This window comes from Mastigoproctus giganteus, chromosome 9 (assembly GCF_048544385.1).
Source record: "Mastigoproctus giganteus isolate SK-2022 chromosome 9, ASM4854438v1, whole genome shotgun sequence".
Lineage (NCBI taxonomy): Eukaryota > Metazoa > Arthropoda > Arachnida > Uropygi > Thelyphonidae > Mastigoproctus > Mastigoproctus giganteus.
This window is the reverse complement of record NC_143583.1, coordinates 63732141-63755426: the sequence shown is the minus strand read 5'-3', so window position 1 is coordinate 63755426 and position 23286 is coordinate 63732141. Positions and strand designations below refer to the sequence as shown.

The 23286-nt window shown below is 38.1% G+C and overlaps 1 protein-coding gene across 1 annotated transcript in view; it reads right to left on the bottom strand.

Moving 5' to 3' along the window:
- mgl (low-density lipoprotein receptor-related protein megalin) overlaps positions 1 to 23286 on the bottom strand; it is a 1043262-nt gene that overhangs the window by 261830 nt on the left and 758146 nt on the right. The window contains exon 56 of the mRNA XM_090381453.1: positions 9621 to 9749. Within this exon, the coding sequence (XP_090237579.1) occupies positions 9621 to 9749 (129 nt within the window). The remainder of the gene's footprint in view (positions 1 to 9620; positions 9750 to 23286) is intronic.

The window sequence follows — 23286 nt, the reverse complement described above, 5'->3', positions numbered from 1 at the left end:
ACCTCTCCTCTGTTCCCCTTTTATATACTTATTTATGATCTTCTGGGGGTAGCCACACCTCAGGAGATCCATCGTGATGTGCTCAAACTCTTTCTTTCTATCCTCGGAGGTGCTACAATGTGATTTAGCCGTGTCTATTAGTGTTCTAATCACATCACACTGTTCTTGTGATGGTTGGCCTGAGCTGAATTATAGTGTGAATACTCAATATTCACACTATAATTCTATTGTCTGGGGGAGCACACGAAGGCAATAAGGAATGCAGATTATGCAAAATCAGCCATGGCGGATAATTACTGGGAGAAGCAACATCAAATCTCCCCGGACGAAGCTACTATCATCGACCAGGCGCATAGGTTTTGGGACCGCAAGTGGCTCGAGAGCTTGCAGATTAGTTCCATTGGGAACAACATTAATAGAGATATGGTATGCGGATTCATCCCCTCTTTGAGACAGTGATTCTTAGAGGGGTTGAACGATTTCACCCGACGTGCTCCCGAGCCACTTCCGGTTCCGTTACGCATGAGAACAATGCACGTGTTATTGAATCACGTGACATGTGTCGTGAACCTGCAGGTATTTAAGATTGCACTGCAAAAATAAAGCATACTGTTGAGAAAGAAGGCAGAGCCTTCGAAAGCTTCAGATTTTAGCACTTTTAATTCTGTATATTTTATTGTATTTTATGGTATTCCTTTTCCTTTCTTTCTTTTCTTTTTATATACTTATTGTAAATAGTAATTTATTGTAAATTAGCAATACCAGTTATTAAACTATTAATTTTGTTTCTTGTTTTTGTTTTATTATTTCAACGCAAGGTTGGTGTAAACTACTAAAAATTTATATTATAAAATCTCAATGTATGATTGATGAACTCAATACTATGTACAACATAGCATTGAGTTTGTCAATTCATTTGTTGTTCAATCCATTTGTTGAAATCATCAAATGAGTTCCCAAGAAAAGATCTGCCTATGTACGATTTTAACTCTGTACCTTTATACTATGAAGAATTTCATTACTAACCATGACATGAAGTAAAATAAGAATCACAGATTATTTTGACCTTTAGATAGATTAATACAATAGTTAATCTGTAACTACTCATATTTTGAATTATAGACTTTTATACTATATAAATTGAAATATATAATGTTTTATAACATATGGGCCATACTTTCAGGATTCAGGAACTGATAACAATGAAATATGTTCATAAACATGTGTCCAATGTTGAGCAGTTACAGAGCTATAGCTGTTTGAATTTTAAAAAGTTGATAAGCAATTTTTAATGGTTAAATAATAAATAAGAATAAGCAGACACATTCCTAGTAATGTGTTTATTCATACAAGGTACATATTCACTTATTTTTAATTAATTTTTGTTTTAAGGGTCCATCAATCCTGAAAGTATAGTCTATGTGTTTTGGACACCTTATATCACTGTCATGCATCATGTACCATGGTATTGCAGAGCTCAAAGAAAATTTTTGCAAACAGTAGGCTTTTGACTAGGTAGAGATTAACAACAGTTTACTCATTTATAAATATTACTTGTTTATGGCTGTCGGAATTCTGCCCAGCTTAAAAAGAAACACTAGAAGAGTTTCCCATTTTAATATGAATGAAATAGAATTACATAAAATACTTATTTTTAATAATTTCCACTCACCAACCCAATGCAGTTTTTAAGTTTACCAATTAAGTTTTTTTAAGTTTAATAATCTTGTCAAATAAAAACCTTAAAATTTATCTTAAAGCTATTTGGTTATTCCATACAGTATTATCATCACACATATGCTGATAACACTTTTTTTATGTAAAATAAATATAAATCAATAACAGCCAGTTTAGAATGATGCTTGCTTAATTTAACTCCTAATTCTCAAACAACAGCTTTCAATTTAAGAAGAAACATACTTGTTATATATATATATATATATATATATATAGAGAGAGAGAGAGAGAGAGAGTGAGTGAATGAGAATGTATTTTTTACTAATTAACCTAAATTAGTGAATGGGAAAGTGTTTGGAACCAGAATACCCTGTAGAACCATTGTTTCAATGAATCGTTAGCGAGTCATCAAAGCAACAGATTGCTAATAGTGTAAGTTCAGTTTAATAGAAATGGACTACAGCTGAGAACAACATAAGAAACAAAGCTTATTTCATTTGCAGGCAGAAAATTTAAAAGGATAGGTATTTTGAAATGCTGGACAACAAGTGTTAGTATCAGACAAATCTGATCCTCAAGAAAAGTAGGATTTTGAAATAAGTAAGTATTTAAGATTAATTTGATTTAATTGAGTGGCTTGCATTAGCAAGATCAATTTGGAAAAAAAACATATTGTCATATGTTGTGATCTGGCTGGTTGTTTTTTTTTTTTTTTTTTGGTAGTTGTTGGCGCATCGGCTTCTGTGGCCATAATGCGCCTAAGGTTTTTGCAGCACTCTGATCCAAGCCCAAGGCGGGATTCAACCCTGCGACCTTTGGGTTGCCAGGCAGGCACTTTACCCACCTGGCTAGCCCGGTCGGCCTGGCTGGTTGTAGTGAGCAGATCTATAATTCCTGGAGAAGTTTGGCAACTGCTGTAAAAGGCCAAATAAATATAAAATCAAAACAAAATCAGTGAAATAGCTTTTGCATTGGTGGCTATATGGACAATAGTCCTGATGCTATGTATCGATGATTGTGCATTAAAAACTAGGAAGAAAAATACAGTAGAATAAAATAATTAAGAATATAAAATATATAAAATATGTTGAAATATTTATAGTATTAGCATTTAATTTTTATATATTAACATAAAATGTAGGGAAGAATAAAGAAGACCTAGTTATAATCTGAAAAAATAGGGGTGAAACATCATCATTATCAGCCATTTTCAATCCACTGTAGGATGAAGGCCTCTCCAGCAACTTTCCAGTTCCTTCTGTTTTGTGCAATGGCCATCCATTTACTACCCACAGCCTCATGAATTTCATCCGTCCATCTCCATTGTTGTTTTCCAGGTTTTCACTTAGCTCCACTTGGGTACCATTCTGTTATTTTCTTAGTCCATCTGTCATCATGTCTTCAAGCTATGTGTCCTGCCCAAGACCATTTTAGTTCTTTAGTTTTGATAAGAATGTTCTTTACTTGAATTTGCTGCCTAATCCATGTGTTTCTCTTATCTAACAGTCTGATTCCCAATATAACTCGTTCCATTCTTCGCTGAGTAGTTCTCAGCTTCTCTTCCATTCTTTTGGTGAGTGCCCAAGTTTCACTTCCATACGTCACGGTGGGGAGTATACATTGGTTCATTATTTTACATTTCAGACGAATTGGGATATTGCTCCTCAGTATGTGACTATATTTCCTGAATGCTATCCATCCAAATCAGAGGTGAAACAGGCATCTGCAAAAAAAAAAAAAAAAAAATGAGCAGCAACCTGCAAAAAGGTAGGTAACAGTGAGGCTAGCTGGGAACATAAAACCAACTTATAACTGTGGATTTTATTTATTATGAGGGGTGACTGACTTTGGATACCCTTACTGCCAGGACTCCTGGAATTGACATCTTCACATCTTCAAAGAAAAATTCCATGAAGTGAAACTGAATTTATGTAATTTAGTAAGTGCATGCACAGATGGCACACCTTCCATGAAAGGGAAAACATGAAGTATTTGTTGCATTACTACAGAAAGAATTGCCAGATCCATACTATGATTTCATTTCACTGTATTCTTCATCAGCAGAATCTGTGTGCCAAATCTACGATTTTAAGTGACATTAAATAAAGTTATAAGTATTGTAAACTACATTCGAGAAAATACATCACAACATCGCCAATTTCGAAACATGCTTCAGCTTAATGATGAAACATTCAGCGTGGAACTGCCATATCATTCTAAAGTGCACTGCTTGTCCCAAGGACAAATACTTGTCAAACTTTTATCTTTGCGAAAACAAAACAGGTCACTGCTGAACAAAAGCCGAGAATTAGGGTTGAATTTGAAAGTGTCTGCAATTCTGCCCAGACACGATAGGAGGGAGTATATGATGAGAGCCTTGTCGATCAATTCGGCCCTGGAAAGATTGTGCAAGGCTCAAGGGGTAGAATTTTTTTCAGCCTGGACTGTACTTGTTAACAGGAGAGATTGCTTCTACAGGGATGGGATACACTTAAATAGAAAGGGTGCAAGAATATTTGCTGATGCTATCGAGGCAGTGTTAGGTGGGTCGGAAAACTGCTAGATTGGGGGGAGACAAAGACCAACAGATTGACAGTATCCACTGGCAGAGGTGAAAGAGATTCTTGCACTGCTTCTATTAGAATGAGCAGAAGCCTGAAAAACAAGATGCATGGTATTTCAGAGACTGCTGGGAGCCATTGCGGTACAAGTAAACACATGGGTTGTGTTAGGGTAGCTAAGAATAGAAACAGGTGCAGGTATACTTGCGTGTACACCAATGCTAGGAGTTTAGTAAATAAATTTGATGAATTTGAGGTATTGCTCAAAACATCAAAGGCAGATATTGTTGGGATATCAGAGACGTGGTGTCACACAGATATAAGGGATGCAGAACTGCAATTTGGGGAGTACAACGTCTACAGAAAGGATAGACAGGATAGGAAGGGGGGAGGGGTTATGCTATTAGTTAAGAAACACATTAAAACCAAGGAAGTGAAGCCAGTCGACATCGCTGGACAGTGCAGTGTTGAGTCAGTTTGGTGTGACATAAGCATTGGGAGATCAAAATTGAGAGTAGGAGTGTGCTATAGGCCTAATGACTCTGATGAGTATAATAAGGAACTGTACAGGGAAATAGAGTGGGCCAGTAAATCAGAGAGTCTTATAATGGGAGATTTTAATTTCCCAGATATTGACTGGAATTTGGGGGCTGGTTACTCACGCACTAGCAGGGCTTTTGTGGATTTATTGGATGATTGTTTTCTACATCAGCATGTTCGGGAGGCAACTAGAGGGAGTAATACTCTTGATTTGATTATCAGCAGTGATTCTTCATGCATTAAGAATCTGCAGATAAATGAACCACTAGGTGGCAGTGATCACAGTGTGCTGAAGTGGGATTTACTCAAAGAGGTAACTACCATTAGGGGTAAAGGGAAGGGTTATTGCTTCCGTAAAGGCGACTACGATGGACTGAGACAGTATTTAAATTCTATACAGTGGGACCAACTGATGATGTTACCAACAGCAAATTCAAAATGGGAAGCATTCATAGAACTTATCTTGGAAGCTACTAGGCTTTACATACCAACTAAGAAATATTGTTCAAGGTTTAGGCCAAAATGGATGTCAGATGAACTAATGAGGCATATGGCAGAGAAGAAAAATGCATGGGATACTTACAAATTAACACATGACACAGAAGCCTATGATAGATACAAGTTGATATGCAACCAAGTTACAAAGGAGGTTAGGCAGGCGAAGGCAGATTACGAGAAATCCTTGGCAAGGGATGCAAAGAAAAACAGCAAAGAGTTCTTTACTTATGTAAACTCTAGAAGGAAGGGGATGAATCAGATTGGTCCACTTGATATTGATGGGTCAACTGTTGATGATCCTGCTCAGGTAGCTAACAAACTAAATGAATATTTTGCATCGACATTCACACATGAGGAGTTATTCAGCAAGGGGAATGCCAGAGGTCTATTCAACTCTAGCAGTAAGCTACAGAATCTTGAAATAACTGGGAGTAAAGTGGAGGAGAAACTGTTGAAGATAAACACAAGAAAGGCACCCGGAGTGGATGGGATCTATCCAGTTATATTAAAGGAGGCAGCAAAGGAAGTAAGCAAACCCTTAGCCATAATTATGAGAGCTTCCTTGGACTCAGGGGAGGTACCCATAGACTGGAAATGTGCAAATGTGACCCCAATTCACAAAGGAGGATCAAAGGCTGACACAAGTAATTATAGACCTGTGAGCTTAACTTCTGTTCCAGGAAAATTAATGGAGGCACTGGTTAAAGAAGCACTGCAGGATCATTTAGACAAGACTTCAGTTTTAGCTCAGACACAGCATGGTTTTGTTAAGGGGAAGTCTTGCCTGACCAACTTGATTGGATACTATGATGCAGTCACAAAAGAACTGGATGCAGGGAATAACTTTGATATTATATACTTGGATCTTAGAAAGGCTTTTGATACTGTTGCACATGGAAGACTGCTACACAAATTGGAGCAGTGTGACATTGGAGGCAAATTGCTGCTATGGATAAAGGGGTGGTTGAGGGGGAGAAGACAGAGAGTGGTAATCAATGGACACTGCTCATCGTGGATTAATGTTATTAGTGGAGACCCTCAGGGCTCAGTGTTGGGTCCATTATTGTTTTCTGTATTTATAAATGATATTGATGATGGTATATCAAGCTTAATGTCCAAGTTTGCAGACGATACAAAGGTTGGCAGGGTTGTCAAGGACACTACTGACACTATGCTGCTGCAACAGGATCTGGAAAGGTTGAGCAGATGGGCTGAGAGGTGGCAAATGAAGTTTAACATTGACAAATGTAAAGTACTACACATGGGTAACAGCAACCCCAGAGCAACGTATCAACTCTGTGGTACTACACTGACAGTAGTAGAGAATGAAAGGGACTTGGGGGTGGTTGTGCAGGCAGATATGAAGTTCTCTGAGCAGTGCAGACGGGCTGCAAGAGTAGCTCATGGAGTATTGTCAATGATATACAGGAATTTTTCCAGCAGGGATAAGGAGGTGATTATTCCATTGTATAAGGCAATGGTTAGGCCACACCTAGAGTACTGTATACAGGTCTGGAGGCCTCATTTCAAGAAGGATGTAGAGCTGCTGGAACGAGTACAGAGAAGGGCAACAAGATTAGTGAATGGAACAAAGGGGTGCTCTTACGAAGAAAGGCTTAAGTTTTGCAAATTACAGTGTCTGGAGACTAGGCACCAGCGAGGTGATCTGATAGAGGTGTATAAAGCCTTGAATGGTTTAAGCATGCTCAATGCTGATGGGATTCTTCCTCTAGCTCAGAAAAATCACCTGAGAGGGCATAAATTCAAATTGAGGAAAGACAGATGTAGGATAGACGTGCGGAAATTTGCCTTTAGCCAGCGGGTGGTTGGTTGGTGGAACAGACTTCCATCCCTTGTGGTGGAGGTTGATAGCCTAAATAAGTTTAAGGCTCAGCTGGACAGGTATTTTGAACGAACAGAGGGGTGAAGTGGAAGTGGGTTTTTTTTTTTTTGGCTGATGCTGCATAAGCTTGCTTTCTTGCATCAAATGCCTCTACTAATGCTAATGCTAAATCACAAGCTTTTTTGAGGATCTGAATCAACAGTGTGAATTGTCAAAAGCAGAAATTCTACAGAGATATTGCATTTTTGTGTGATATAATGTCAAAGCAAAACGATCTGATGATTTTTTTTTTTTTAAGATAAAACCAAATCTAAATGTGATGTGTGACTTAAAATACAGGCATTTTGGAAAAAGCTGACCGTTTTCAAAACCTTGCTTAACCAATTGGAACTTTCAGCTGAACACTTTCTTAAACTGGCAAAAGTAATTAATGAATAGGATACAAACAAATCATTAAGGAAATGCGACATGAAAGAATACACAGCTGTTCTAGACTCCCTGATTGAAGAATACAATGAAAGGTTTACTGATTTTGAAAAAGGTGAGCTCACACTGAAACCAGCTTTTCAACCACACCTGATTGATGTCTCCAAAACACCTGATGGCTTGCAGATGGAATTAATTTAACTCTCAGAAGATAATATTCTGAATTCTCTATTTGACACAAAGAAGGATCCTCTTTACATATTGAAAAATGCTGTTGAATACACACGTCTACATCAACATGCTCGTCAAATTCCATCTTGTTTTGGCACAACCTACTGTTGTGAATCAACATTTTCATATATGATACAGATTAAAACAAGCTCGAGATCTCAAATGCCGACATTCACTTGGAGGATCAATTAAAACTACACTCAATGATGTTTGAACCAAATATCAGACTACTATCTGGCATTAAACATTCGAAAAAAAGTCATTAAATGATTTGTTGTCTCAATTCATCCCTTTTTAGTTTTGTTACCATCTTTGCTAAACAACTAAATGTCTTCGCTAATTTGATTGCTTAAATTCCTTATACAATAACAGGCTGTAATTAAAATTGTAAATATGCCTACAAAAATATAATTTTTTTGTATATATTTAATTCTCAGATGTGAGCTAATAGTATCTTGGTTAAATAAAACTTGGCCTTCTAATGTAAAAAGGTTCCACATCCCTGGTTTGGTTGTTCATTGTTTTCCATATTCTCTCTTCCTTCTAAAAATCTTTTATGCCATTCAAACATGCAAGCTCTTTACACAGTATCTTCTCCATAAACTTGATAACTTTCAGTTGATGTTTTCTTTAGTTTTGTTAAAAATTTGAGGTTGATTCATTGTTCCATTGTTTTGTCTGTCATTTTTCTGGCAAAAATGCAAGGTAACGAAAACCTGTCTCACTACAAAGAAAATGAGCATGTTGGAATGTGACTTGGTAGACAACTAAAGAAAGGTTCAAAGTCAACTGCTGTCCCTTTATTTCACAAGTGGTGCTTGGGGTGTAATCACTTCATGCAGTCTCATTATTTAGTAGCCACACCTCATATATTCTATCAGCTCCATTCAGACACTGGGCATTTTCAGCCTACCAGTCTCTGCTGTTCTAAAGTCAAGATGGTCACTGGCTCACATAACTGTAATTTGAAATAATTTGTTAATTACATGTAGTGTAATTAGAAAAGACAAAGAAATATCACCATCTTATACTGGATTATAAGTATTAAACAGAAAATGTTGTTTGCTGGCGAATTTTTTATGCATACAGGGTGTCTCAATTAAAACACACAGTGGTATACTTGCTTATTTTTAGATATAGGCTATTTGTCATATGGACCTTTTTTTTGTCACATTTTGACTAAAATTTTTGAATTTGACGTTAAATTTGGACTAAGTATTACCATTTAGATCTCTCAATTTCTAAATTAACTTTGGCCTAATCAACTGCTGTTTTCTCAATGGGAAAGTTGTTCCCGATCTTTGATTTAGTCTAAAAACATTACCTCTGTTCCTCTGAAATGAACATAAATTGATTTTATTTGAATAAGCCAAACAAGATAAGCACAATGGTTGTGTGATTTCACCCTTCAGTATGACATTTACCTGGGAATGGCTGGTTATGAGCGTAGTTGTGTTGTGTCTCCTCTATCTACAACTATTGTATTTCTTTTTATTTTTGTTTCAAATAAAATTTTACATTTGTTTCTGAAGAAAAGAGATGATGCTTTTAGATGTTTTTTTTATTCAGTATTAAAGCTGTGGATATTGAACAGCTTTAATACTGAATAAAAAAAAAACAGATGATTAGGAAAAAATTTAATTCAGAAATCATAAAATCAAAACGGTAATATTTGGTCCAATTTTAAAATAAAATCCAAAAATATTTGCATAAATATGACAAAAAAAAAAGTCCAAATGACAAATAGCTTAAATCTAAAAATAAGCAAGATAGACCTCAGTGCCTTTTAATTGAAACACCTTGTATACAAGAAAAACAAATTAAGTTAAAAGGTGAGAACTCACCCAATTCCAGGATGAACTGCAATTGCACGAGGATCAGATATTCCTCTACTTATTAATGTCTTTCTGTTGGTTCCATTCAGTTCTGCAACATCAAGCTGCTTGCTGGTTCGATCCAACCAATAAATCTTTCTAAATACAGTTTAAACAAATAAATGTATACATATAATTACTGGAACACACACACACACACACACACACACACACACACACACACACACACACACACACACACACACACACACACACACACACACACACACACAGTGTGTGTTTATATACATGTTATAAATATATGATAAATATTAATATATATATATATATATATATATATATTCCCAAATATATTAATATAATAATTTTTACCATAAAATCCTCCTGTTGACATTTCTAATGCCATTGTTCAATTAAACTTCTACAGTTTAAATACGCAGTGGCATTAGACAGTTTAATTAAACTTCTTCTTGAACATCTACACTGTGAAAAGGCATACTGGTCTGAGCTGCTAAACTTATGCCTTTTCAATAATTATGTTTACAATAGGTCATTCTTATTTATTCAAACAGGAGGATTGCAATGGAGACCTATTACTTCTGTACAGTAGCAAATCTTTTCTTACATCATTATGAAAAGAGACTAGATAAGAATATTATTATGAATTAGAATATATTAAGAATACCAATTCGTGGATGACTTGTTAACTATTAATCAAGCAAAATTTAAAGAAAAAAATCGAAAATATATATACTCAGCAGATTTGGGTACTGAATGCACTAATATGAATAACTATGCTATGGTTTCCTATTTGGATATATTAATTTCCATAGAATCCGACCATATTATTGCTAAAATTTTTGACACAGAGAATTTAATATGAAAAGCTTATAGTTTAGAAATTAAATTCTCTGTGTATTTTCTAACATTTTGAAAATGATCCATGATAATATTATAAAAGCACAGTGTCTAGGAGTTTTTAAGATATGTAACAACATCAGTGGTATTAAATTCAGTGAGAACAGGAATCTGCTACAAGTCAAATAATTCTGATGAGTATAATAAAGAACTACACGGGCAGGTAGATTAGAATATCTTATAATAAGGAGTAACTTCCAGATATTAACTGGAACTTGTGGGTTAGTCACTCACGGAGTAGCAGAAATTTTCTGGATTTATTAGATAACTGTTTTTACGGTACCATGTTAGAGAGGCAACAAGAAAAAGCAATACTCATGATCTGAATATCAGCAGTGATTCATCATACATTAAGAATATCCAAATAAAGGAACCCTAGGTGAAAGTAATCATGATATATTGTGTGGAATAAACTTAAAGATATAACTACTGTCAAGAGTAAGAGGAAGATATTTTGCTTTCATAAGGGTGACTAATGTGGTTGTAGACAGTTTTTAAATTCTCTTAAGTGCAGCTAACTGATAATGTTACCAATTCAAATTTCAAATGAGAAGCATACTGGATGCAAATAATAATTTTTACATCATATATTTATTCAGTAAAGCTTTTGACACTGTTCCACACTAAATACATCTGCACATATTATAGCAGTGTGGTACTGGAGGCAAGTTAGTGCTTTGGATAAAGGGATAATTGAGTGGTAAAAGACAGGGTGGTTATAAATGGACACTGCTCTTTTGGGCCAGTGTTATTAGTGGAGTCCCTCAGGGTACAATGCTGGGCCCCCTTACTGTTTACAATATTTATTAACAATATTAATGAAGGCATATGAAACTTATTTCTAAGTGTGCAGGTGATCCATAGTTGGCAGGGTAATTAGTGGCAGGAATCAAGGTAAGCTATTGCAGAAAGATCTAGTGGCAGCTGAGGTTTAACACTGGTATATAAAGGGTACTGCATGTGGGGCAGTAATCCCAGAATACATACTAATTAGATGGTATCACACTCAAGGTGATGGAGAATGAAGAGACCTAGGAATAATTGTGCAGTACGACATGAAGTTCTCTGAGCAGTGCAGACAGGGTGCTAGAACAGTTCATGTGGCCTAACCATTCAGTTATATGATGGATTATCCCATTGTATATTCTAACTACTTTTCAGACAACACACACCAAGGGGCATAAACTGCAACTGAAAAAGGTTGACTACAGGATAGATTTGAAAAATGCTTTCAGCCAAGGAGTAATTGATTGTTAGAATAAACTACCATCTGCTGTTGTGGAATAGGTAGTCTGAAGAAATTTAAGGAAGAATTTGACATATTATTACAGGGGATAGAAGGATGAGGTGAGTACTGTTTTTTTTTTTTTTTTTTTTGCTGATGCTGTATAAGCTTGCTTCCTTGCATTATTTTCCAGTACTAATGCTAACTAGGGGGGCTTTGTTTCCTGATCGCCCAGCTCGCAAACTCCTGCACACACACATTTCTATATAAAATGTAGAGGTACGACAGAGTAAGTCAAATCTTTTCTATGTAAAAGACACACCTGTCGAAATGTACTGATTGATATCTAATCAGGAAATGACCTATGTAATTATTTACCTGTACATTTGTAGTAGTGTAATTGCCCTGCCCACTTGTACCATGTGACCTGCACCCTCTTCTCCCATTGGCTACCCCACCCCACCACACAGCATTCTCAAGTGGAATAAATATCACTATGTAATTATTTACCTGCATTTACATAGGTCACTTTGGAAAAGGCCTTTTGCTTTGGGTTCCATAACGCACGAGGAATACTGTTGCATCCGAAAGAGCAGGATTAAAATATTTAACTAAAATATTTACAAACTATACGAATATTTAAAATATTTACAAACTATATGAATATTTAAAACATTTACAAACTATACAAATATTTAAAATATTTACAAACTGTATGAATATTTAAAATATTTACAAACTATACGAATATTTAAAATATTTACAAAATACTAAACTATTTACAAATATACAAACTATATTGGGTATCTTCATCAGCTGATATTACATTGGAACATCAAATGATGCCGGGGTGTGGTCATGTATTAGACAGTGAAGCACATGCATGAGGTTGATAAACGTTATGGAGGCAGTTATATTTTAATGGAAGACAATAATGTAATTATTTGCCTGTGCATTTGTAGCAATGTAAGTGCCCTGCCCTGCCCTCTTCTCCCATTACTTATTCTTAAGTAATGCAATACATTACTTATTCTCGCATTGGCTTGAATAAGTAATGTATTGCCCCGCCCTCTTCTCCCACTGGCTCAAATAAATATCACTACGAGGAAAACTTTTTTAATGTATAGAGAGATAATAATAATAATAATAAGAAGAAGAAGATGAAGAAGAAGAAAAAGAAGGAGGAAGGAAAAAACTGTATACCCTCTCCCACCTGATGTATATGGATGACATCAAGCTCTACGTGGCAACTGAGAAGCAACTCCAGCAACTAGCCGGATCACTGAAGAATTCAGCAATGATATCAGGATGGAATTTGGTCTAGACAAATGCAAGACCATGGATTATATCAGGGGAAATTAGTTGGCCGAAACTACAAGCTGCAGACTGGTAAAGAGATTGAAGCCATGACAGAGGGAGAGACCCACAAACACCTGGGAATGATGCAGGCTCAGCAGTTAGAGCACAAGGAAATCAAGGCCAGCCTGACCAAAAAATATCATCAGACTCAGAATCCTGCTCAAAGCAAAGATGAATGGAGGGAACTGTATACCCTCTCCCACCTGATGTATATGGATGACATCAAGCTCTACGTGGCAACTGAGAAGCAACTCCAGCAACTAGCCGGATCACTGAAGAATTCAGCAATGATATCAGGATGGAATTTGGTCTAGACAAATGCAAGACCATGGATTATATCAGGGGAAATTAGTTGGCCGAAACTACAAGCTGCAGACTGGTAAAGAGATTGAAGCCATGACAGAGGGAGAGACCCACAAACACCTGGGAATGATGCAGGCTCAGCAGTTAGAGCACAAGGAAATCAAGGCCAGCCTGACCAAAAAATATCATCAGACTCAGAATCCTGCTCAAAGCAAAGATGAATGGAGGGAACTCAGTTAAAGCCATAAACACTTATGCAGTCCAGTGCTAACATACTCCTTTGGCATCATAGCTAGAGGATATCATGAGAAAGACAAGGACAATGATGACCAAGAGATGCCAACACCACCTGAAGTCAGCAAAGAGACTGACAACAGCTCGGAAAGAGAGAGGAAGGGACCTCATTGAAAACAGCAATAGCTAACCTGAAGCCAGAAAAAACAGCAGCACTCTACCAAGCCATATGGAAGATAAACAAGTGGCATACCCCACTCAACCTAAGCGAGGAGTCTCATCCCACCCGGATGGCACAAACAAAGCTAGAAAGGTGAGCAAAGAAGAGACTCCATGGTAAACACTATAATGACCTCCATCAAGATCATATGAAATGGCTTCCAATGCATGGCTTACGAGTGGAACACGCTTCCCCGAGACTGAAGGATTCACGCTCACCATCCAAGGCAAGGTAATAAACAGCAGAAACTATAGAAAATACATCACCAAGGAGCCAGGAGTGTCAGATTACACATGTAGGTGACGCCACCTGACCTCAGAAATGATCCAACACATCACCGCAGGATAGAAGGTGATCACCCAGATGGAGTACACTTATAGACATGACCAGGTAGCCAGGATAGTACATCAGAAGCTAGTGAGGAAATACCAGTTGATCAAAGAAAGTGTACTGTATTCAGGGCTGTAATGGAGGGTATACATGGGTATACGATGTATACCCACAGGATTTTTTTTAGGTGAATAACATATACCTTCCATATTTTGTTGTGGAAGTTGAGAGCTTAAATAAATGCAAGGAGGAACAAGACAAACTTTTAGAGGGAATGGATGTGTGAAATGATTGTTTTTTGTTTTTTTTTGGCTGATGCTACATAAGCTTGCTTTCTTGCATCACATGCCTCTACTATTACAACATTCTGGTTTTTGAAAGACTTAAAAAAAAACAAAAAATTAAATATTTACCAAAAATTGAAAAATAAATTTATTAGAATTTGATTCTCAGGCAATACTTATAGTTTTATGCGACTTCTATGCAACTGAAGTGAATTTGATTAATAAGCCTGATATGCACAGTATACTCTCTGCTTTTTGTAACATTCATAGTGCTAATTACCTTCTGCTAATTATAGGACTGCAGCACTGACCATATTACAAGTACGAACTCCAGGCAGTACCAGAGATCCCAACACACAAGCTGTACTGGGACCACGCCATAACGGACAAGACAATCTCGCACAACAGACTGGACATAACCCTTGTCAATGAGAAGAAAAAGGCTACTTATATGATTGACATAGTGGTGCCCAACACTGGTAATCTCCAGAAAATCCATGAGGAAAAAATCAGGAAGTACAGGAACTTAAGACAGGAGATCAAAGAGATGTTGCATATGCAACAAGTAAGGGCTGAACTCCACATTAGGATACCCCATCCAACATGGCGAGGAAAGAAGTGATTCACAGGTGAAGGCAATTCCCACTCGGTGCTGGGATTGACGGTTGAGTTCTGTGATTGAATGATTATTGTGGAGGCATTTTCTTTCTGATTGTTTTGTGTCATCGAGGATAGGGGTGCTTAGCTTAGGTAGAGTGTTTATTCTTCCCATCCTGTTTTTTTAATCAAAAAATGAGTTTGCGAACTAAAAACAGTGGCAAGTGTGGGGGGAACACTCCCCCCCACACACTTGCCACTGTTTTTAGTTCGACCTACGAGGACAGTGGGCAAAGTCACAACTTGTCAATCACTGCTATCCCACTGTTTTTCTGTCTGCCATATTGGACAGGGTACCCTAATCTGGCGTTTTAAACAAGTAATGACCATCCTGATCATTGTGTCAACCAGCGGTATAGTGCCCAAGACCCTACATAACAACCGAGCAGCAATAGGTCTCCCAAAGAACATCTAAAAGGAACTCCAGAAAGTCGCAATCCTGAACACCTGCAGGATAGTCAGAGAGTGCCTAGACCAACAGTAACATAGACATAACAACCACCCTATGTACTTGGTAGTAGTACCCATCATGGGGTGAAACCCTGTGATGGATTTTTAATGGGGAATTTTAACTTCCCAGATATTGACTGGAACTTATGGGTTAGTCACTCGCACACTAACAAGGCTTTTATGAATTTATTGGATGACTGTTTTCTATAGCAGTATGTTCGAGAGGCAGCTCATTCACGATGGTCATTATTTGTTTAAAACGCCAGATTAGGGGTACCCCGTCCAATATGGCAGACAGAAAAACAGTGGGATAGCAGTGATTGACAAGTTGTGACTCTGCCCACTGTCCTCCTAGGTTGATATGCCTAGGGTGTTCCCTCCCCCCACATTTGCCACTGTTTTTAGTTCGCAAACTCATTTTTTGATTAAAAATGAGTTTGGTCCTTGAGGTTGTCACAGACATTCTCTCAGATATGCCAGAGAAGCTGTACTTGCTACCTGGGAGTCTAAAACGCTGATGGAACTGATATTCGGGTGACACTCAAGTCAAGTGGACCCAATTTTGGAGAAGTCCGGACGGTCTGTGATAGCCAAATCCTCTGCTTGCACCTTCACGATGGTGGGGCTGTTAGTAATCCTGGGTATAACCTCCATGCATAAGTATATGGTGGTGACTACCCAGGTGTGAACTAACGTAAGCAGGGATCGAGGTGTGGCGCCCACACCACATGGAGAAGAGCCGCCCCTCTATGTTACCAGGCAGTACTAGGTGGTAGATGACTCTCATCAACCGGTGAAATACCACCACTTTGCTTATTGGAGGCTTGAAGTGGTGGAACCCATGTTTAGTCTCTAGAGCTAAGTTCCGGTCAACCCTTCCCTCTCTCTTCCATCATGCAGTATGATTGATGACTTTTGAGGTTATGATGAACATCGTGGCGAGATCCAATATTCCTTACATTTCGAGGGTACAGCTCTAAAACGGTGTTCGCAGGCCAGCCGCTAGTTAGTACACCGGACCGAACCTATTGGTAACTCTCTAGGAGGCTTCCGGATCAGCAAGTGTATAATTTTGCTACCTCTACTCTGCCAGATAGTGACTGGAGGGAGTCCGAGTAGTGTGTATGCGGGGAGCATTGTCGAGGCCACATTATGTTAAGGATCTGGGTATATTCTTACCATATGTACGCCATATCCGAAAATTTCATTACGTCATACAGCATGTCCCACCCACTTTTTCTTACTATTGAATAACCATGAATTGTCAAACTAATAGAGCAAGCTTATCTGCAAAAAGATCTAAACCTCCCAAGCACTTCCTAATTCATTTCACAAATATACGTGGTCTCAATTCTAATCTCAACGATGTCCATTTCCACTTGCAGTCTGCCAAACTTCATGTACTTTTTCTGACAGAATCTCAGTTATCTGTTGATTCAACTACTGCTCATCTCAGATGCCCAAATTATTCGCTGTATGATTCCTTTCGCCTCAAAGGTGGTAGTTGTGCATATGTCCGTTCTGATATTCCCTGTCAGAGACTTGGCAATTTGGAATCTCCTCTTTTCGATCTTCTCTGGCTTAAAATCTCTCTACCTCATTGTGTCAAATTCATCTGTTGCCTCATTGTGTCAAATTCATCTGTTGTCTCTACTGTTCTCCCAATTCCACTAATCACTTGGAAGTATTTTACTTCCTCTCTTTGCAACTTGACTTTCTCCAGTTCAACTTTCCTAATAGTGAGGTAATTTTCCGTGGTGGTTTTAATGTTCACAACTCCAACTGGCTTCCGTTTTCCAGTCACACCGACCCAGCTAGTCGAGATGCTGAGGCTTTTGCAATTACTAATGACCTCGCACAGATTGCTCATTTACCTACAAAAATACTGGACAATCCTAATCATACAGCCAATATGCTTGATCTTTTTCTCACAAACAATCCTTCTAAGTAAATGGTCGAAGTGAGAGGTCCTTTAGGCACTTCAGATCACAACTTGGTGATTGTCTCTTCTCCACTGGAACCTTTATCTCATGGCTATTCCCAACCTCGTGTTGTTTGGCATTACAAGAATGCAAAATGGGATGACCTGCGAGACTTCTTTTCTTCTTTTCCTTGGTTGGATTACTGTTTCAAAACTTCTGATGTCAACGTTTGCTCAAATCGTGTCAGTGAAATTATTCTTGCAGGAATGGAATTCTTTATCCCACACTCCACTTTAAAATCTCGTTCTTTATGTAAACCTTGGTTTTCCAATAAATGTGCTAAGGCTGTTCAAGAGAAGAATGTTGCATATCGTAATTGGCTTGTTTCTAATTCTCCAGTTTCATTTTCTGCCTACACCATAGCTCGCAACAATTGTAAAGCAGTTATTAATCAGTCCAAACTAGAGTTTGAACAGGCTAAGAGTAGAATACTTGCTTCTTGCCCTAATGGTAGCCGAGCATTCTGGTCTCTTGCCAAAGCTATTGGCCGCAACTTTTTCCCATCTCTGCTTCCACATCTGTCCAAACCAGATGGTTCTGTTGTCACTTCAGCCAAGGATAAAGCTGACCTGCTAGCATCCCATTTTTCTTCCAACTCATGTATTAATAATCTTGGTAAAACACCTCCTACCATTCCCAACACGCTCCATTCAATGCCTCCTGTAGTCTTCTGTCAAAAGGATGGCAGAAGGATTTTTGACGAATCTTGATGCTAAGAAAGCTCCAGGTCCCGATGGTATTTCTCCACTTGGTCTCAAAACCTGTGCTCCTGAACTTACTCCTATTCTTTGCCACCTTTTTTCACTTGCTTATTCCAAAGGTGTTTTTCCTTCTGCTTGGAAATTTGCTCATATCCAGCCAGTTCCTAAAAAGGGTGACAAATCCCTCCCATCCAATTATCATCCCATTGCAATTACTTCTACTCTTTCTAAAGTAATGGAGAAATCAATTAACTGCCAACTCTTAAACCACCTAGAAACCTTCCATCTGTTCAACGATCGCCAGTATGGATTCTGTCAGTGTCGATCCACTGGTGATATTCTGGCTTATGTTACCCATTTATGGACTAATTCAATGGAAAGGTTCGGTGAAACACAAGTAGTTGCTCTTGACATCTCAAAGGCTTTCAATCGTGTTTGGCATAAAGGTCTTCTAAACTAGCTTCCATCTTATGGTTTGCCAACTGTTTTTTGTAATTGGTTATCCAGTTTTCTCTCTGATCGCTCACTGAGGGTGATGGTAGATGGCTCTCTGTCTTCTAACTTCTCTACTAATGCTGGTGTCCCCCAAGGTTCAGTTCTTTCCTCCACTCTTTTCCTCTTATATATTAATGACTTTCTTCCATTGACTGGAAATCCTATCCATAGTTTTGCTGATGATAGCACATTGCATTCCACTTTACATTTTGAAAAACCTTGTCCAGCTCAATCAGCTTCAATTTCTCGAAAATCTGCTACCAATTCCTTAAACGCAGATCTTCAGGTAATTCTTCTGTGGGGCAAAGACAACTTAGTTGATTTCAACCCTTCTAAAACTCAGTCTTGTCTTATATCTCGCAAAAAGGATTCTTCTGCTCCTATGCTTAACTTTAGTGACACTCTAATTTCTAGGCAAAATGATATATCTCTTTTGGGGATTACCCTGACTTCTAATCTCTCTTGGCACAAGCACATTACAAATATTGCTTCCTCTGCATCTAAAAAACTTGGTTTTGTCTTTCGCTCTCAGCATTACTTTTCTTCTAAAGTTGTTCACTCTGTATAAATCACAAATCCGCCCTGCCATGGAATATTGTTCCCACATCTGTGGTGGTGCCCCCAAAACCTCTCTCAGGCTTCTTGATTCCATTCAGAAGAGGGCAGTTAGTGTAATTAATGATTCATCTCTAACAGTCTCTCCACTCGCTCTCTCATAGACGTGCTGTTTCTGCTGCATGCCTCTTCTACAGATACTTCCATGGGCACTGTTCTTCTGAATTGGCTTCTATAATTCCCGCTCTCTCTTTCAAAACAGTCCGAACACGTGCCGCCACCAGCCAACATCCATTTACTGTCCAACTTCAAACCCACAGAACCAACTTTTCATCTTCCTCATTTATTCATTCAACCGCCGTTTTCTGGAACAACCTTCCTTCATACTTATTTCCTGAAAATTACAGTCTACAGAAGTTCAAGTCCAATGTCAACAAATATCTTCTTTCGTGTTCTCAACCTCCACCCAAGCACGGTACTAAGTACTATAGGTTCTAATATCTCTCGTGTTTGGGGTTTACATAAAAAAAAAAAAAAAAACTAGAGGGAGTAATAGTCTTGATCTTATTATCAGCAGTGATCACAGTGTGCTGATGTGGGATTTACTTAAAGATGCAACTACCTTCAGAGGCAAAGGGAAAGGATTTTGCTTTCATAAAGGTGACTAAAGTGGTCTCAGACAGTTTTTAAATTCTATACAATGGGATCAACTGATGATGTTACCAAGAGCAAATTCTAAATGGCAAGCATTTAAGGAAGTAATCTTGGGAGCTACTAGGCTTTTTGTCACAACTAAGAAATATTGTTCAATGTTTAGGCCTAAATGGATGGCAGATGAATTAATAAGACTCGTGACAGAGAAAAAAATTCATGGGATGCATATAAATTATCAGGTGGCACAGAAGACTATGATAGATATAAGCTAGTCTGTAATCAAGTCACAAATGAGGTTAGGCAAGTGAAGACAGATTATGAGAAATCTTTGGCAAAGGATGAAAAGGAAAATAGCAAAGACTTCTTTACTTATGTAAACTCTAGAAGGAAGGGGAGGAATCAGATTGGTCCACTTGATATCGACGGTTTGATTGTTGATAAACCTGCTGAGGTACCTGACAAACTGAAGGAGTATTTTGCATCTACATTCACATATGAATAATGTCTGTAGTGAAGTGGAGGCCAGAAGATTATCAAACTCTAGTAGGGAACTAAATGATTTTGTAATAACTGAGATCAAAGTGGAAGAGAAATTGTTGAAATTGAAAATAAGAAAGGTACCTGAGGTGGATGGGATTTTTCTAGTTATATTAAAGGAGGCAGCAAAGGAAGTAAGCAAACTATTAGCCATAATTATGAAAGCTTTCTTGGACTCAAGGAGTACCCATGGACTGGAGATGTGTAAATATGTCCCCATTTCACAAAGGTAGATCAAAGGTTGACATGAGTAACTACAGACCTGTTAGTTTAACTTCTGTTCCAGGGAAAATAACGGAGTCACTAGTTAAAGAGGCAATGCAGGATCATCTAGACAATGCAGTTATACTTCAGACACAGATGGGTTTGTTATAGGGAAGACTTGTGAGACAAATTTGATTGGATACTATGATGTGGTCACAAAGGAACTGGATGGAAAAATTAATTTTGATATGATATACTGGGATTTAGGAAAGCTTTTGATACTTTTGCACATGGAAGACTGCTGTACAAATTAGAGAGGTATGACATTAAGGGCATGTTGCTGCTATGGATAATGGGTTGGTTGAGTGGGAGATGATAGAGAGTGATAATCAATGGAGAATGAACTTCGTGGACTAATGTTATTAGTGGAGTCCCCCAGGTTTTGGTGTTGGTCCCATTGTTGTTTTCTGTATTTATCAATGATAATGATGGAGGTATATCAGGCTTAATGTCCAAGTTCATAGATGATACAAAGGTTGGCAGCATTGTTAATGGCAGTAATCTACTGCAACAGGATCTAGGAAACTTGTGCAGGTGGGCTGAGAGATGGCAACTGAAGTTTAACATTGACAAATGCAAAGTACTGCATAAGTGTAGCAATAACCACAGAATAACTTACCAACTGTGGGGTACTACACTTAGGGTAGTGGACATTGAAAAAGACCTGAGGGTAATTGTTCAGTCAGATATGAAGTTTTCATAGTAGTAGAGATAGGTCACCAGAGCAGCTCATGGGGTCTAGTCTGTTGTTGTTGTAGTTATTTGGTTTTTAGGAGCATTAGCAACTAAGGCCATATTGCTCCAGGAATATGTGGTGGTCATTCCCTGACCTTTCCGCATCCTCCGTATTTGGTGGTGACGGGCTCAAACCCCGGTCTAATCAAGAAGCGTGTGCTATGCACTGGTTCTCCTTCCCACCTGGCTATGGAGGCGCCCGGGGTCTAGTCAATGATAGGTAAGAAATTTTCTAGCAGGGATAAGGAGGTGATTATCCCTTTGTATACGGCAATGGTCAGGCCACACCTTGAGTACTGCATACAGGTCTGGAGGCCACATTTTAGGAAGGATGTAGAGCTGCTGAAATGAATACAGAGAAGGGCAACAAGACTGGTGAGTGGAACAAAGGGTTGCTGTTACCAAGAAAGACTTAAGTTCTGCAAATTGCAGCATCTGAAGACTAGGCACCTGTGAGGTGATTTAATTGAGGTGTATAAGGCCTTGAATGGTTTGAGAAAGCTCAATGCTGATGAGATTCTTCCTCTTGCTCAGATTACTCATTGAGGGAACATACATTCAAATTGAGAAAAGACACTTGTAGAATAGATGTGCAGAAATTTGCCTTTAGCCAGTGGGTGGTTGATAATTGGAACAAACCCATCTGTTGTAGTAGAGGTCAAAAACTTAAATAAGTTCAAGGTAGAACCAGACAAGCATTTGGAGTGAATGGATGGATGAAATGGGAAGGTTTTATTTTTTTTTTGTTTGATGCTATATAAGCTTGCTTTCTTGCATCATATGCCTCTGCTAATGCTAAGAGGCCACAGGAACATCATCAGCTCATCAACCATTCATAGAGTGCAAAGTCTAGAGTTCAATAGTAAGACAGCGGTACCAAGTGTCTAATATCATGGTCATCGAGGTACAATGGCATTTGCAGTTATGTCATTCCTGATTATCATGGACTCTGCAACAGTGGTTGTGGGGTGATGAACCTCGCTATATGACATTTCATTGTGATGAACGTGTTTAGGTGTAGAGGTTGCCCACAGAGGACACACTTTGTCCTTTCAAAGTGGTGGTTTCAAAGTGGTTTGATGGTTTCTCAACCATCAAACCTGGTTAAGAATTTCTAATGATATGTAGCTGTTTCAGCTGGATAGTGTCTGGTCAAAATGATCTTCATCTAAAACAGCTCAGGTGGCTGCTTTGCAGGGGGAATAGAGGCAAATTCCAGCTGACATTAATCAGAATTTGGTCGAAAGTATACCCAAGAGGGGGAGATTGTCATGACTACTGCAAAGCAGCTATACAGTAAGTAAGCCACATGGTAAAGGTGACTCTACTATGCATTAGGTCTTTTGAATTATAAGCACTTTTTGCAATCAGCATGTGCCAATGGACGTATTCAGCTGTGTGCATCTGAATACTTTTAGTCATACGAGAAATCAAACACTACATTTGTATAGTGTATGTTTCCTGAAATGTAATATTTCAATAAACATATGCCCTCTTTTTGTAATATATAAACACTTCATTGTATTGAGAAAATTTATTTGAATCAATGTAAAGATCTGTTGCCAAGACCACAGTTTCCCAGTGCTAGACTTTATTACATTATTTAGAATTTTTTAGGTCAGATGTAAATAATTCCAGAGAAGGCCAAACAAGAGGGGACAATTAACATGCGTCCCCCATACATCTATATAACTATTCGAATAAACATTTTAAATGTGGTAAAGTAACTGATTTATAGTAACTAAATAATTACTATAAATCTTAAGTAAGTG